At 41.6% G+C, this 14867-nt stretch overlaps 1 protein-coding gene and 1 long non-coding RNA gene across 6 annotated transcripts in view; one reads left to right on the top strand and one right to left on the bottom strand.

Moving 5' to 3' along the window:
* The window catches only part of LOC140483931 (voltage-dependent calcium channel subunit alpha-2/delta-2-like), an 839332-nt gene that overhangs the window by 809744 nt on the left and 14721 nt on the right, over positions 1 to 14867 (top strand). For all 4 annotated transcript variants that reach the window (XM_072582777.1, XM_072582773.1, XM_072582774.1 and 1 more), the window contains 5 exons: positions 10090 to 10142; positions 10872 to 10927; positions 11875 to 11998; positions 12711 to 12820; positions 14765 to 14847. In XM_072582777.1, coding sequence (XP_072438878.1) covers positions 10090 to 10142; positions 10872 to 10927; positions 11875 to 11998; positions 12711 to 12820; positions 14765 to 14847 — 426 coding nt within the window. The remainder of the gene's footprint in view (positions 1 to 10089; positions 10143 to 10871; positions 10928 to 11874; positions 11999 to 12710; positions 12821 to 14764; positions 14848 to 14867) is intronic.
* LOC140483933 (uncharacterized) overlaps positions 1 to 14867 on the bottom strand; it is a 92982-nt gene that overhangs the window by 45652 nt on the left and 32463 nt on the right. The gene's annotated exons all lie outside the window — the stretch shown is intronic.

Here is a 14867-nt window from a genome sequence, read left to right on the forward strand (position 1 = left end):
TCAGGAGTAAAAATGGAAATTAATAAACAGAAACAAACGCAGAAGCTGCTGGAAAAGCTCAGCAGGTTTGACAGCATCTAAACTGAGGAAGCGTCACTGGATCTGAAGAGTTAACTCTGATTTCTCTCCAAAGATGCTGAGCTTTTCCAATACTTTGTTTTTGTTTCTGATTTACAACATCTGCCGCACTTTCGGTTTTTAAACTCACAAGCAGAATCCATTAAGATTGTTATAATGGACTGGAAGGATTCAGTCACATTATTAAGTGTCTACCACAGACCAGAAAAGAAAGTAAAGGGACAAATATGTTGATAAATGTATGAAAGAAATAAGAAAATGGTGCATCGTGGGAATTGAATTTTCCTAAACAGATTTGTGAAGAATGACTGTGCATTATTGGTGCTAGAAGGCACAAAGAAGAGCAGGCTTACTGTTCACTGTCCTCATGGGGATTTGCGAAGGTGCCTAGAGAAAATGAGTGGGACGGCAAAGTGAGTGACTTGTACAGATGATTGATGCACAGGAGATTTCTGGAAGAGTTTGGGTATTGGCACCCAAAGATACAATGCTAATTAGCTTTCCCAGTCCCCTGAGGGTCTTAAATCCTCTTGGTGCACTATCTCCAGGTTTGGAGAGACCACAGTCCATGTACACCTGCTTGTACTGAGAAACTTGTTTCTTCCTTTTGTCCTCAGTAAGTATCAGTCCCTCAGAGCTTCAGTTAATTATGGGAGCAACTACCCATCCTCCTCTCCATTCATTTGGTTTAATCAGCATTGGGTATCAGCATGCAGCTCAGCATTCTAAATCATGCCTGGGTATCTTTAATTAAAATCTTTCCTTTGATAGAATGAAATGCCAAATCTATCTGATCTTTCTGATTAATTAGGAAACGCAGGTGCTGATACCGTCGCTCCAAGGACCATAATAAATAGAATCAGAAGTAGGTCACTTGACGCCTCAACATTCACCACCATTCATCTGGCTGACCCTTCAATTCAGTCCCATTTTCTTGCACTAACCCTTTAATAACTTTAATATCTAAAGTTCTATCAGTCTCGGTCTTGAGTGTGCTACAGAGTTACTACAGCCTACAAGAATACAGAATTCTCTGTGTGAAGAAATTCCTCATCTTTGTCCTAAATCACCTGCCTCTTACGCTTACACTGTGTCCACTAAATTTAAGACCCCAGCCAAGGAAATAGCTTTGTTGATCCTCAAAAGAATTTTGTAAATTTCAGGATTACCTTTTAGTCTTCTTAGCTCTCGAGACTCTAGGCCCAATCTCCTCAATCTCTCATCAGACAGTCTCATATCCCAGGAATTAGTCTGGTGAATCTCCACAGCATTCTTCCTTCAATAAGGTCAGAACTGTATACAGTGCTCCAGATGTGGTCTCACCAATGCTCTATGCAGTTGTAGCAATATCTCTTTCTTCTCTACATAAACTCTCTTGCTGTAAAGGCCAATGTACCATTTTCTTTTCTAATTGCTTGCAGTACCTGCATGCTAGCTTTCAGTAACTGGTGTATAAGGATATCAGATCCCTTTGAATGTCTGCATTTCCCAATCTCTTACCATTTTAGAAACACTCTGCGTTTCTGATTTTTCCAAACCAACTGGTAGCTTCATATTTTTCCACATTTATATTCCATAGGCTATTGTCTTGCCCACTCAGTGAACCAGTCCAAATCCCCTTGAAGCCTCTTTGCACCCTCCTCACAACTCAAATTCCCACCAGGTTTTGAGCTGATGACAAATTTGAAAGTTAGGTCACATCCAAATCATTGGCATAGATTATGAACTATTGAAGCCTAAGCACTGACGTTTGTATCCCACTGGTCATGGGCTTCCAAACTGAGAATAACTTGTTTAGTCCTATTCTATTTTCTGTCCATAAGCCAGTTCAGTGCATACACCCCAACTCCAAGTGCTCTAATGTTGTTGTTTTTTATTCATTCCTGAGGTGTAGACATCACTGGCTGGGCCAACATTTTTTGCTATCCTTAGTTGCCCTTGAGAAAGTGTTAGTGAGCTGCTTTCTTGAACCTGTGCTGTCCACATGCTGTACATAGATCCACAATGCTATAAGGACTTTGTCCAAGCAGCACTGGGAGAGGAACTTTCAGGTGTTGGTGTTCCCATTTATCTGCTGTCCTTGTTCTTTTAGACAGAAGTGGTAATGTATTTAGAAAGTGCTGTTTAAGGAACTTTTGATAAATGTCTGCAGTGCATCATGTAGATGGTACACTGTTGCTGCTGAGCATTGGTGATGGAAGGAGTGAAGGTTTGTGGATGTGTTGCCAATTAAACAGAGCTACTATGTCCTGGTCGGTGTCAAGATTCTTGACTGTTGTTGAAGCAAGTGGGTGTATTCCATCACACTCCTCCTGACTTATGCCTTCTGGATTCTGACAGTCCTTTTAGAATCTGGAGGTGACTTACTCCAGCAGTTCAGACAGCATCCGAGGAGTAGGAGAGATGACATTTCAGGGCATTAGCCCTTCATCAGCATTCCTGATGAAGGGTTTATGCCTGAAACGTCGATTCTCCTACTCTTCAGATGCTGCTTGACCTGCTATGCTTTTCCAGTGTCACACTTTTCAACTCTGACTCTCCAGCATCTGCAGTGCTCACTTTCTCCTAATTGCAGGATTTGTAGCCTGTGACTTGAATTGGTCGCCACTGTATTTATGTGGCTATTCCAGTTCATCTTGTGGTCAATGTTAACCCCCAGAATGTTGGTAGTTGAGGATTCAGTGATGGTAGTGCCATTGATTATCAAGGGACGGTGGTTGAATATCTGTTATTGGTGATTGCCATTGCCTGACAGTTGTGTGGTGCAAATCTGGATATTATCCAGGTCTTGCTGCATTTGAGTATGGACTGCTACAATATTTGAGGAGCTGTGAATGGTGCTAAACATTGTACAATCATCGGTGAACATCCCAACTTCTGACCTTATGATGGAGGGAAGATCATTGATGAAATAACTGAAGATAATTGAACCAAGGTGCTATCTAGAACAGGAGGCATGGGTTATAGAGTCAGAGCTGTACAGCATGGAAACAGACCCTTCGGTCCAACTCGTCCATGCCAACCAGATATCCTAAATGAAAGAAACTAGTCCCATTTGCCAAGATATGGGCCATATCCCTCAACTCTTCCTATTCATATACTCATCCAGATGCCTTTTAAATGTTGGCAATTGTACTAGTCTCCACCACTTCCTCTGGCAGCTCATTCCATACATGCACCACCCTCTGCGTTAAAACGTTGCCCCTTAGGTCCCTTTTAAATCTTTCCCTTCTCAAATTAAGCCTAAGACCTCTAGTTTTGGACTCCCCTACCCTGGGAAAGACCTTGGCAATTCACTCTATCCATGCCCCTTATGATTTTATAAACCCCTATAAGGTCATCCCTCAGCACCAGGAAAAATAGCTCCAGCCTACTCAGCCACTCCAAACCCTCCAAACCTGGCAACATCCTTGTAAATCTTTTCTGAACCCTTTCAAGTTTCACAACATCCTTCCTATAGCAGGGAGATCAGAATTGCACACTGTATTCCAAAAGTGGTCTAACCAAAGTCCTGTACAGCCACAATATGACCTCCCAACTCCTGTACACAATACACTTACCAATAAAAACAAACATACCAAATGCCTTCTTCACTATCCTGTCTACCTGCGACTCCACTTTCAAGAAACTATGAACCTCCACTCCAAGGTCTCTTTGTTCAGCAACACTCTCCAGGACCTTAGCATTAAGTGTATTAAGTCCTGTCCTGATTTGCTTTTCCAAAATGCAACTCCTCGCATTTATCTGAATTAAAATCCACCTGCCCCCAGCCCATTGGCCCATCTTGTACTCTGAGGAAACCTTTACTGTCCACTACACCTCCAATCTTGGTGTCATCTGCAAACTTACTAACTATACCTTCTATGTGCACACCTAAATCATTTATGTAAATGATGAAAAGCAGTGGAGCCAACACTGATCATTGTGGCACACTGCTGGTCACAGGCCTCCAGCCTGAAAAGCAACCCTCCACCAATAACTTTGAGCCAATTCTGTATCCACATGACTAGTTCTCCCTTTATTCCATGTGACCCAACCTTACTAACCAGTCTACCATGAGGAATTGTGTCAAACATTTTACTGAGTCCATTCCAATCATATGCACCACTCTGCCCTCATCAATCCTCTTTGTTACTTCCTCAGAAACTCAATCAAATTTGTGAGACATGATTTCCCATGTACAAAGCCATGTTGACTATATTGATCTATTTTTATTGTCTATCAAGTAAAGGTTGATTCAAGAACATCTGCCCTGAGGTACTCCTGCAGAGGTGTCCTGAAATTGAGATGACTGACCTCTAACAAACACAACCATCTTCCTATGTACTATGTATGACTCCAACTAATGGAGAGTTTGCCCCAATTCCCAATGATTGCAGTTTTGCTACAACTCCTTGATGCCTCATTTGACCAAGTGTGACCTTGAGTGACAGCCAAGGACTGTCACTCTCACCTCACATCTGGAATTCAGTTCCTTTGTCCATAGTTGAGCCAAGGCTATAATGAAGTCAGGAGGCAGGTGTCCCTACCAGAACCCCAACTGAGCATCAGCAATCAGGTTATTGCTTCCATCACTTTACTAATGATCAAGAGTACACTGATGGGCAGTAATTGGTAGATCGGATTTGTCTTGCTTTTTATGGACAGGACATCCTGGTCAATTTTCCACATTGTCGAATAGATGTCAGTGTTGTAGCTGTAGTGGGACAACTTGGCTAAGAGCAAGTTGGTAGTACTATTGCCAGAATGTTCATAAGAACTATACCCTTTGCAGTGTCCAGAGCCTCGAGCCATATCTTGATATCACATGGAAGGAATTGAAATAGCTGAATTAGAAACTCTGAAGGAGGCTGAGAATGAATCATTCTGACTGAGGATTGTACTGAAACATTCAGCATAATCTTTGCACTTATGTTTGGGCTCATTGAGGATAGGGCTGTTGGTGGAGTGTCCTCCTGTAATGGGGTTTTATAGCTATAGACAATGTTTCGTGGTCAAGTCCAGATTTAGTTTTTAATTTAAATTCCATGAATCCTTGTTCCCAGTGATTTGGTGTGGTACTTTTAGCATATCCAGGATTCTGTGTCATACAGCGTGGTGTAAGGATAATGAAAGCAGGTCAGTTAGCTCATTTGGCTGGATGGCTGGGTTGTGGTGCAGAGTATCACCAACAGCGTGGATTCAATCCCCTGTACATGCTGAGGGCACCATGAAGGTCCCATCTTCTCGACCTCACCTATTTCCTGACCCCTCACCCCTTCCCTGACCCCTCACCCCTTCCCTGACCCCTCACCCCTTCCCTGACCCCTCACCCCTTCAAGTTAAACTATCACCAGCCATCTCTCTTTCTAATGAGAGCCCTGTGGTTCTCTGGGACTGAAGTGACTTTACCTTGAAGGATAATGGCCTGGTCAGTTTGAATGTAGTGTTCAGTTTAACAATACGCTGCTTCCAAACCTGATTGAGGATTTAGCCATAGTCAGCACTTGCTGAATGGATGTTTGCACAAATATCTTCATAAATAGTAGCATTCCCAGAGATATCAAGGTAGGAGAATAGTTTCACAACAATGAATCTGGAGCCATTAATACTTTTGTATCTGGTGCTTCTTCTCATGTTCCTGGTGCTCTCTGAAGCATTGTCTTGTCTTTGAAATGCTGATTTGGAGACCAAGGTTTTGGCTGCCTTTTGAGAATTTGTTTGCTGTTGTCCAGATGTGTTCCTGTTGTGGGCAACCAGAGGCGGTGTGATCACTGCCTCTGTGACTTTGGTGGAGACACATTGTCTGGAGAGATTAAAGAGCTTTCTTGAGTGATCAAGGTGATAAAGATAGTTGAATCAACCAAATGAGACAAAACTCCTGAAGCAGGGGGCATTCTAGCAGTTTGGAAGTATTATATGTTTTATGTTATGGAAGTGTAATATGTTTTTTCCAAACACACAGTCACCTTCAAGAGTATTTGGAACCAAGAAGGTTTTCCACAGATATTACAGCCTTGGTTCAAAGTTCAATGGTGCAATACCTTAGCAGGGATGACAGTGGAGGAACAATGGCAGATATTTCTGTGTATAATGCAGAAGTTGCAGGATCAGTTCATTCCAAAAAGGAAGAAAGATCCTGTGAGGAGGCAAGCGTGGCCGTGGCTGACGAGGGAAGTTAAGAAACATATAAAGTTAAAAGAGAAAAAGTATAACATAGCAAAGATAAGTGGGAAAACGGAGGACTGGGAAGCTTTTATAGAACAACAGAGGATTATTAAGAAGGAAATACGCAGAGAAAAAATGAGGTACAAAGGTAAACTGGCCAAAAATATAAAGGAGGATAGTTAAAGCTTTTTTAGGTATGTGAAAGGCAAAAAAATGGTTAAGACTAAAATTGGGCCCTTGAAGACAGAAACAGGGGAATATGTTATGGGGAACAAAGAAATGGCAGAAGAATTGAATTGGTACTTCAGATCTGTGTTCACTGAGGAAAACACAAGCAGTCTCCCTGAGGTAACAGTGGCTGAAGGACCTGAACTGAAGGGAATTTATATTTGCCAGGAATTGGTGTTGGAGGGACTGTTAGGTCTGAAGGTTGATAAGTCCCCGGGGCCTGATGATCTACATCCCAGGGTACTGAAGGAGGTGGCTCGAGAAATCGTGGATGCATTGGTGATTATTTTCCAGAGTTCAATAGATTCGGGATCAGTTCCTGCGGATTGGAGGGTGACTAATGTTGTACTATTTTTTAAGAAAGGTGGGAGAGAGAAAGCAGGAAATTATAGACCAGTTAGTCTGACCTCAGTGGAGGGAAAGATGCTGGAATCTATTATAAAGGATAGTAGTAACAGGATAGGTCAGTCAGCATGGATTTATGAAGGGGAAATCATGCATGACTAATCTTCTGGAATTTTTTAGAGGATGTAACTCTGAAGATGGACGAGGGAGATCCAGTAGATGTAGTGTACCTGGACTTTCAGAAAGCTTTTGATAAAGTCCCACATAGGAGGTTAGTGAGCAAAATTAGGGCGCATGGTATTGGGGGCAAAGTACTAACTTGGATTGAAAGTTGGTTGGCTGATAGGAAACAAAGAGTAGTGATAAACGGCTCTATTTCGGAATGGCAGGCAGTGACCAGTGGGGTACCGCAGGGATCAGTACTGGGACCGCAGGTTTTTACAATATATGTTAATGATGTAGAAGATGGTATTAGCAATAACTTTAGCAAATTTGCTGATGATACTAAGCTGGGTGGCAGGGTGAAATGTGATGAGGATGCTAGGAGATTACAGGGTGACCTGGACAAGTTAGGTGAGTGGTCTGATGCGTGACAGATGCAGTTTAATGTGGATAAATGTATGGTTATCCACTTTGGTGGCAAGAACAGGAAGGCAGATTACTACCTAAATGGAATCAACTTAGGTAAAGGGGCAGTACAGAGAGATCTGGGTGATATTGTACACCAGTCAATGAAGGTAAGCATGCAGGTACAGCAGGTAGTGAAGAAGGCTAATAGCATGCTGGCCTTCATAACAAAAGGGATTGAATATAGAAGCAAAGTGGTTCTTCTGCAGCTGTACAGGGCCCTGGTGAGACCACACCTGGAGTACTGTGTGCAGTTCTGGTCTCCAAATTTGAGGAAAGACATTCTGGCTATTGAGGGAGTGCAGCGTAGGTTCACGAGGTCAATTCCTGGAATGGCGGGATTACCTTACACTGAAAGACTGGAGCGACTTGGCTTGTATACCCTTGAGTTGAGAAGACTGAGAGGGGATCTGATTGAGATGTATAAGATTATTAAAGGATTGGACACTCTGGAGGCAGGAAACATGTTTCCGCTGATGGGTGAGTGCCGAACCAGAGGACACAGCTTAAAAATACGGGGTAGACCATTTAGGACAGAGATGAGGAGGAACTTCTTCACCCAGAGATTGGTGGCTGTGTGGAATGCTCTGCCCCAGAGGGCAGTGGAGGCCCAGTCTCTGGATTATTTAAGAAAGAGTTGGATAGAGCTCTCAAGGATAGTGGAATCAAGGGTTATGGAGATAAGGCAGGAACAGCATACTGATTACGGATGATCATATTGAATGGTGGTGCAGGCTCGAAGGGCAGAATGGCCTACTCCTGCACCTATTGTCTATTGTCTATAACATGGACAAGAGAGCTGAATTCCAAAGGTGTGGTGAAAGTGACAGCAAGGCTGCATTTGACCCGAATGTAGACATCAAGGAATGCAAAAGAAAATTGGAATCAAGGAAAACTGTCAGCTGATTGGAGTCAAATTTAGATGATTGTGGTTGGTGGAAATCAGTCAATTCAGCTCCAGGACATCGCTGCAGGAGTTTCTCAGAATAGTATCCTAGGCTCAACCATCGTCAGCTGCTTCCTCAATGACCCTCCCTCCATCAAAGTTAAAAGTGAAGATGTTTGCAATTACTGCATGGTACTTGTCATCATTCACAGCTCCTCAGATACTAAAATAGTCCACATTCAAATGCATAAGACCTGGACAATACCCAGGCATGGGATGAAAAGTGACAAGTCACATTTGCACCCACAAGTACCAGACAATAACCGTGTTGAATTAGAGACAAATCTAAGCACTGCTCCCTGACATTCAATGGCAGTGCTATAATTGAATCCCCCACTATCAACATCCTGAGGGTTACCATTTACCAAAAACTGAACTGGTCTCGCCATATAAATACAGTGGCTACAAAAGCAGTTCTAGGAATACTGCAGCAAATAGCCCACCTCCTGACTCACCAAAGCTGGACAACTGTCTATAATACAAATGTCAGGAGTGTTATGGAATGCTGCTCACTTGTCTGGATGTGCAGGTTCAACAACACTCGAAGCAAGATATCATTCAGGACAAAGCAACCCACCTTACTGTTTTTACCTCCAATGTTCAGTAGCAGTAATACCATCTACAAGATTTTCTGCAGAAATTCACCTAAGATTCTTTGGCAGAACCTTCCAAACCAACAAAGCTACCATCTTGAAGAACAAGGGCAGCAAATACATGGAACACCACAATCTGCAAGCCACACACCATCCTGTCTTGGAAATATATCATTGTTCTTCCAGTGTCACTGCGTCAAAATTCCTGGAATTCCCTCCCAAAATGCATTGTGGGTCTACCTACTTCAGAAGTTCAAGAGGCAGCTCAGCACCACCTTCTCTAGAGCAACTAGGGATGGACAATAAATACTAGCCCAGCCAGCAATGCTCAAATCCCTTGAATGAATTTCAAGGCAGTACCTCATAATCAGCACCCAGTAGTGGAAAGGATCCAAAATGTGTGGCATTTACTGAGGAGTAGGTCCTCTCTCAATCACAGGAAAGATTCTTACAAGGATCCTGTTGCACTGTCTACTAAACTTTGTAGATGATTTCCTTCCAGAATCACTGTGGTTGAGGATTAACTGTGGGACTGCTGATATGATGTTTGCAACAAGACAACTACAAGAAAAATGCAAAGAGCAATATCAGGATCCATGTCCACTCTTCATAGATCTAACTAAAGCTTTTGAAAATATGAGTCAATCGGGTCTATGATGTCCAAACACGTTTGTCAAAACCCTGTACCTGCTGTATCATGTTTTTGGATGTGTTTGTGCCTGTGGGGAGATACCTGATTTCTTTGTGATCATAGCAATATAAGGCAAGGGCAGGTCAACTCTTCAATGTCTACTTTTCTGCAATACTTAAGGAATCTGTCAGATATATTGCTGCAAGCATCAACATTAGGTTGCAATCAAAGAAGCTCTTCAATCTCTCCTGTAAACATAGTTCAATTAATTATTAAATATCTCAAAATCAGTGGCCCTCGTATCAACCCCGGGAGAGTTGTAATCTCTCCAATCCAAAAAAACCATTTGTCAGTATTTGCTGTTTCCAGATGTTTAGCCTTCTGGAAATCTGCATGGTGATCAGAAATTTGCCGTTTAAAGGGGTAGTGGAAAGGTTAAAGCTATATCTTTCGATATTGAAAACCTCTGACATGCATGTTGTGTTTTAATTAAGCCTACAGTTGCCGATTTCCTGAACTTGGCATGGTGGAGCTCAGCTGCTGCCTGGTAAGATAATGCTCCTCTCTTTATCACTGTCTCACCAGAAAAAGAATGTGAAAATCGTTAGAGGTGATCTCTTATTGTGTAATACCGCAGTGCTCTTTGACAGTATAGCTGATGTGTGATCAGAGTTGTGCCTGAGTACGTGTATAACATTGGGAGTAAGCCAGTTGTTTGACAGTGAGTCTGAGGCAGAGCAAGGGTCTTATGAATGTTCCTTCCTACTTGCATTTTGTACTAAGAATGTATCTCTGAAGATTTAAAATTGAAATACTATCTCTCCTTGCTGTTTTTTCCCATCTTCAAAACAATGACCCAATTCCATCAGCCAGATCATCACAAAAGACCTTTGGGATGGAAAGCTTCAACATTTCCAATCTCAGGGTCTTTGTGAACCCACTCCCTTGTCGCTAAAATTTCATTTAAATGACTGGGATCCCATTCTTTGCAGACTGCACTTGAACCATTGGAAAGAGTGTTCTTTCTCACCCTTTTGGTATTGGGTTGAGGAAAGTTTCCAATGTAAATCCATGAAATGAATAGCTCTATGATGGGTTTATCAATGAGTAATGTTGATGCAGATTTTTAGCAAACTCAGTGTGGATGGAGTAAAGGCACTAAACTGGAATTCACAGTCAAAACACAACAGTGTCAGAGATAATGCCCCATGTTTAGTGATGATTTTCAATTTCACTGCTCACATTATCAATCTCTATGGTTTTATTCATTTCCCAGGTCTTTATTGCAGCAATTGCTATACACCCTGACCTTACAATTCAGCTTCCAAACAGGTAAGAGCCTCTGGTGTCTCTGAGGGTTGGGACTATTTAGAAAGAAAAATTAAACAGATCAGTTGGACTCTGGTTTATTTCTGCTTCAGATCACACAATTCCACCCAAAACACAACTTTCCTGTAGTTTAGACAAGACTGGTAGTTGCTTGTACAACATATGCCGAAGGGCCTGTTTCCACACCATAGGGATTCTAACCTCTTGCTATCAAAATCCAGACCTATGGGTTGTCTGATGTCACCCAATGAGCGAGATCTTATTTAGATCCATTGCTTACATGTGAGATAAGACAGTACACATTTCTCACACAAAAGGGCCCAGTTTTCTCAGATTTAAGTGCAGGATGGACATATTCCATAACTGATACCTTTATGATGCTCAGGGACCTTTTGGCCATCCTCCTGGAGGAGGAAGGTTGTGGCAGAGTGTGAAGGTTGTCACCTAACTCAGATGGGAGCAGATGTTTGCACACCTGCCTCAATTCCTTTGTTGCATCACCCTGAAGAGGTGGACCATGGGCTCTACACTCAGCCCTTCTCCAGGTAAAGAGATACAGGGTCAGCAAATATGCAGAAACCAACATTAACAGAAATATCAGCCTAGATGAGTGCTACTGAGGGAGATGGGTGGCTGGGAGTTTCATTTGAGCAGTAAATGGACAAAGGTCCAACCACATTGTTGCTATTGGAGGCTTTTGGCCTGTGAGATGCTTTATGTATCAGAGGACATGGAGTCAGTGAAATGACTGGGGCCATTGAACCTGAAAATGTCGGCTAATCCACCTCACGATAAATGTAACAATAATGTCAGTCTTTAGATCTTAACTGCAAAACATTAATTCTGGTCCATAATACTGTGTAATATGCTGCTGCTGATATTTCCAGGTAAGTTATTTGAACTAATTGCCAGCATGATTCTGTTAATTCTCCTTATTCTTTTGTTACTAGATGATACCTTTGCAGACGGTATTGAATTGAAAGAGACGAGCTGTGTCACCAAGCAGACACAATACTACTTTGGCAACAACAGTAGATCCTACAGCAACTTAATTGACTGCAGTAACTGCTCCAGGTTAGCAACTAATACAAGGTTCAATCCCCATTGAACTGATGTTAAAAAAAAGGAGTGTGTTGCTAAGTCACCACAGTTAAACATGGTTTCCCTGTTGGCCCAGTACGGGCACCGGGTAGAAGGGGAGAACATTTTCAGAGGGAAACAGCCAATGCAGATGTGGCCTATGAATGGGAAAATTACTGCTGTAAACCATCAAGGCAATATAGAATCATAGAAAGGTCACAGCACAGGAAGAGGCCAATCAGCCTATTATATCTGTGCTCAATCTGCAAAGGAGCAAACATTTTGATGGCTGCTAGAGTGACCTCTTAAAATCAGTTTTATGATTACAATTTGACACATTTTTAGAACTACCTTACAACAAGTGCCCAGTTTATGTCTCAAGCCAACCCACTATGTAGAACAGTCAGCACCAGCTGGAGTTGAGGCTCAGGAAAGAGTTTCACTAGATCATTACAGCAGGAAAATTATTTCATAAGCCAAGAAATCTAAAGAATTCTGGAGGACCTTATATGCCTTTTGGATAATCAAGATCTTAACCATTCATGGTCAAGACGGCTCAGATTAATTTTTCAGGTTTTCAATGTGACAGAGATCTTTTCATCACTGGTTTTGTTCCACTTAGCTAAGTTTCAAAGTCAACTTTTATATGTGGTTGTATCAGAACAACCACTGCAGATTGTCAATGAATCTTTCTGTCTTGTCACAGGTTTTATCATGCACAGAGACTGGCTAACACCAACCTTCTCTTTGTGGTTGCCGAGAAGCTAACTTGTAGTCAGTGTGACCGAAGCAAACTGATCCAGTCTGAGGTGCGATGTATCCTGTCCTTGAATAATTGTACATAGCTCCACAATGAGCACGTGAATTCACCAAGCCTTAAGGAAGTCTGTTGTGAGGAGGGTCAGTGATCTGGAGTGGAGGGAGTGGTCAATGAGCTGGAGTGGGGCAATCCAAAGCTTTGTTGTAAACTATGCTGTAGATTTTCACAATGTCTGATTCCAGGTAAGTTTAAATTAATAAGAAAAAGTTCCTGATCTAAATCATTAATTTCCGTTGTTACGTATCTCCCAGGTCTTGTTATTAACCTGACTCCTCTTCACTAGTCATATATTCACTTTTTTTCTTTTCCGGAATAGGCAGCAGCACCTCAGTGTAGTACAGGGTGATTGAGTCAAACAAGGTTTTATAATACATGTGAGTTGTACATTACTATTCGTTCCTTAATTGTTCTGTCCTTTGTTTGTTGCTTTACTGAGGTTCTGAGAACACTTGACCCAATTCCTGTACAGTTTGAATGTTGGGTATGTCCAGCTCTTGCACCTATCAGAGCAAAGGGGTTTGAGTGCTTTTTAAATAATACCCATTTCCGGTCCACTTCTATCAAATTATGTCTCCGTTTAGAGAGCTGGGTGTTCCCTAGTTTAAAACTTATACCTTCATCTCTTTCTATTCTTTCCTGTAACTCCAAAATCTAGCTGAATTCCAACTGGTCGTATAAGGAGAAGAGAGGGAAAAAAAAGGAAGCAAAATTAGCCTGCCAAATTGTGAATTAAGTATTATTATCTGAGATGAAAATTCACCTCTCTCCATTTATTGTACACAATGGTTCAGGTCAGGTCTACCTGAGCATCTTGATCCAAAGCTCCCTGTAGATTCAGGGTGCAGAATACTCTAACATGTGGATGATGAATTCCCACAGCCTCACTGCAAATGTGAAAGTGTTGAATTAGAATCAAATTCCACCTACTCTATATTTACCAACAGTTGTTTTAGTTTCCAAAGCTTCTAAACTGAGTTATTTTTAATTCAGTTGAACAACCCCAAAGAATTCTAAGCAGTTGAGCTGTACTTTGTTCCTTATTGTCCATCAATCAATTTTTAAATTACTGAAGTGCAGTGAATTGAACAGAAATGTTACAACATTTGCAGAAAACTCTCATGCATCAAATTACAAGAGATCTGAAGATAAATTTAACTGTATATTTTTCCACGGTGCAATAGTTCAGTGAGCTTTCAAATCAATAAAGATTACACTGTAATGTGATATGGATAATTACCATTGACATATTGTCAGGTCCACCAATCCAACCAGCCAAACTTTCAGATTAAATCAGCCTGGCTTTAAAATGTTATATAATTTTGCAAAGGTTAGTTTAACTAAAGCCTAACTACTAATTAGAGCATATCACATTTCTTCAGATGTGGGAGAGTACAGTTAATGACTTTCTAAAGAGAAATCAAAAAAATCCAATACAACAAGATAGACCTCAACAAAAAACAGATTTGATTAGCTAAATAGCCTATTTGTGCTCCTACTTGTGTCAAAAGGTCTGAAAGAGGCCATTTTGCTTGTTGTGTGCATGAAAGCTCTCTGTACGAGCAAATCAGCTAGTGCCATGCTGCCACCCTTTCCACTTAATCCTGCATTTTGTTCTTTTCATTTGTCTAGCCAAATTCCTTTGAATCTGCTATAATTGAATCTGCCTTTATCACCCTCTTAGGTAGTGTATTCCAGATCTTAAACACAATCATTTTGTAAAGAAGAAAACATCTTTGTACTTCCATTGCTTATTTGCCTAAAATAATGTACCCAGATTATCAATCCTCTGCCAAGGCTAATAGTTCCTGTCTGTCCACCTTGGACAGAGTTGGTTTGAATAATGTGGTCCAGCCTGGCTAGTTTTACCTCTGTGGGACTGGCTGCAGTTTTGCTTTGCATGGGACTACAGTGCACTAGTTCCTTAACATTTTCACCCTCAGCTGATGGACCAGATCAGTGTGAAGAGGTGCTGAAGCCTAGATATCGGAAAGCACCTGAAGACTGTTTTGATTACAATGCAGCAGTAAGTGTCACCATTCATCT

Source organism: Chiloscyllium punctatum, chromosome 12 (genome assembly GCF_047496795.1).
Source record: "Chiloscyllium punctatum isolate Juve2018m chromosome 12, sChiPun1.3, whole genome shotgun sequence".
Lineage (NCBI taxonomy): Eukaryota > Metazoa > Chordata > Chondrichthyes > Orectolobiformes > Hemiscylliidae > Chiloscyllium > Chiloscyllium punctatum.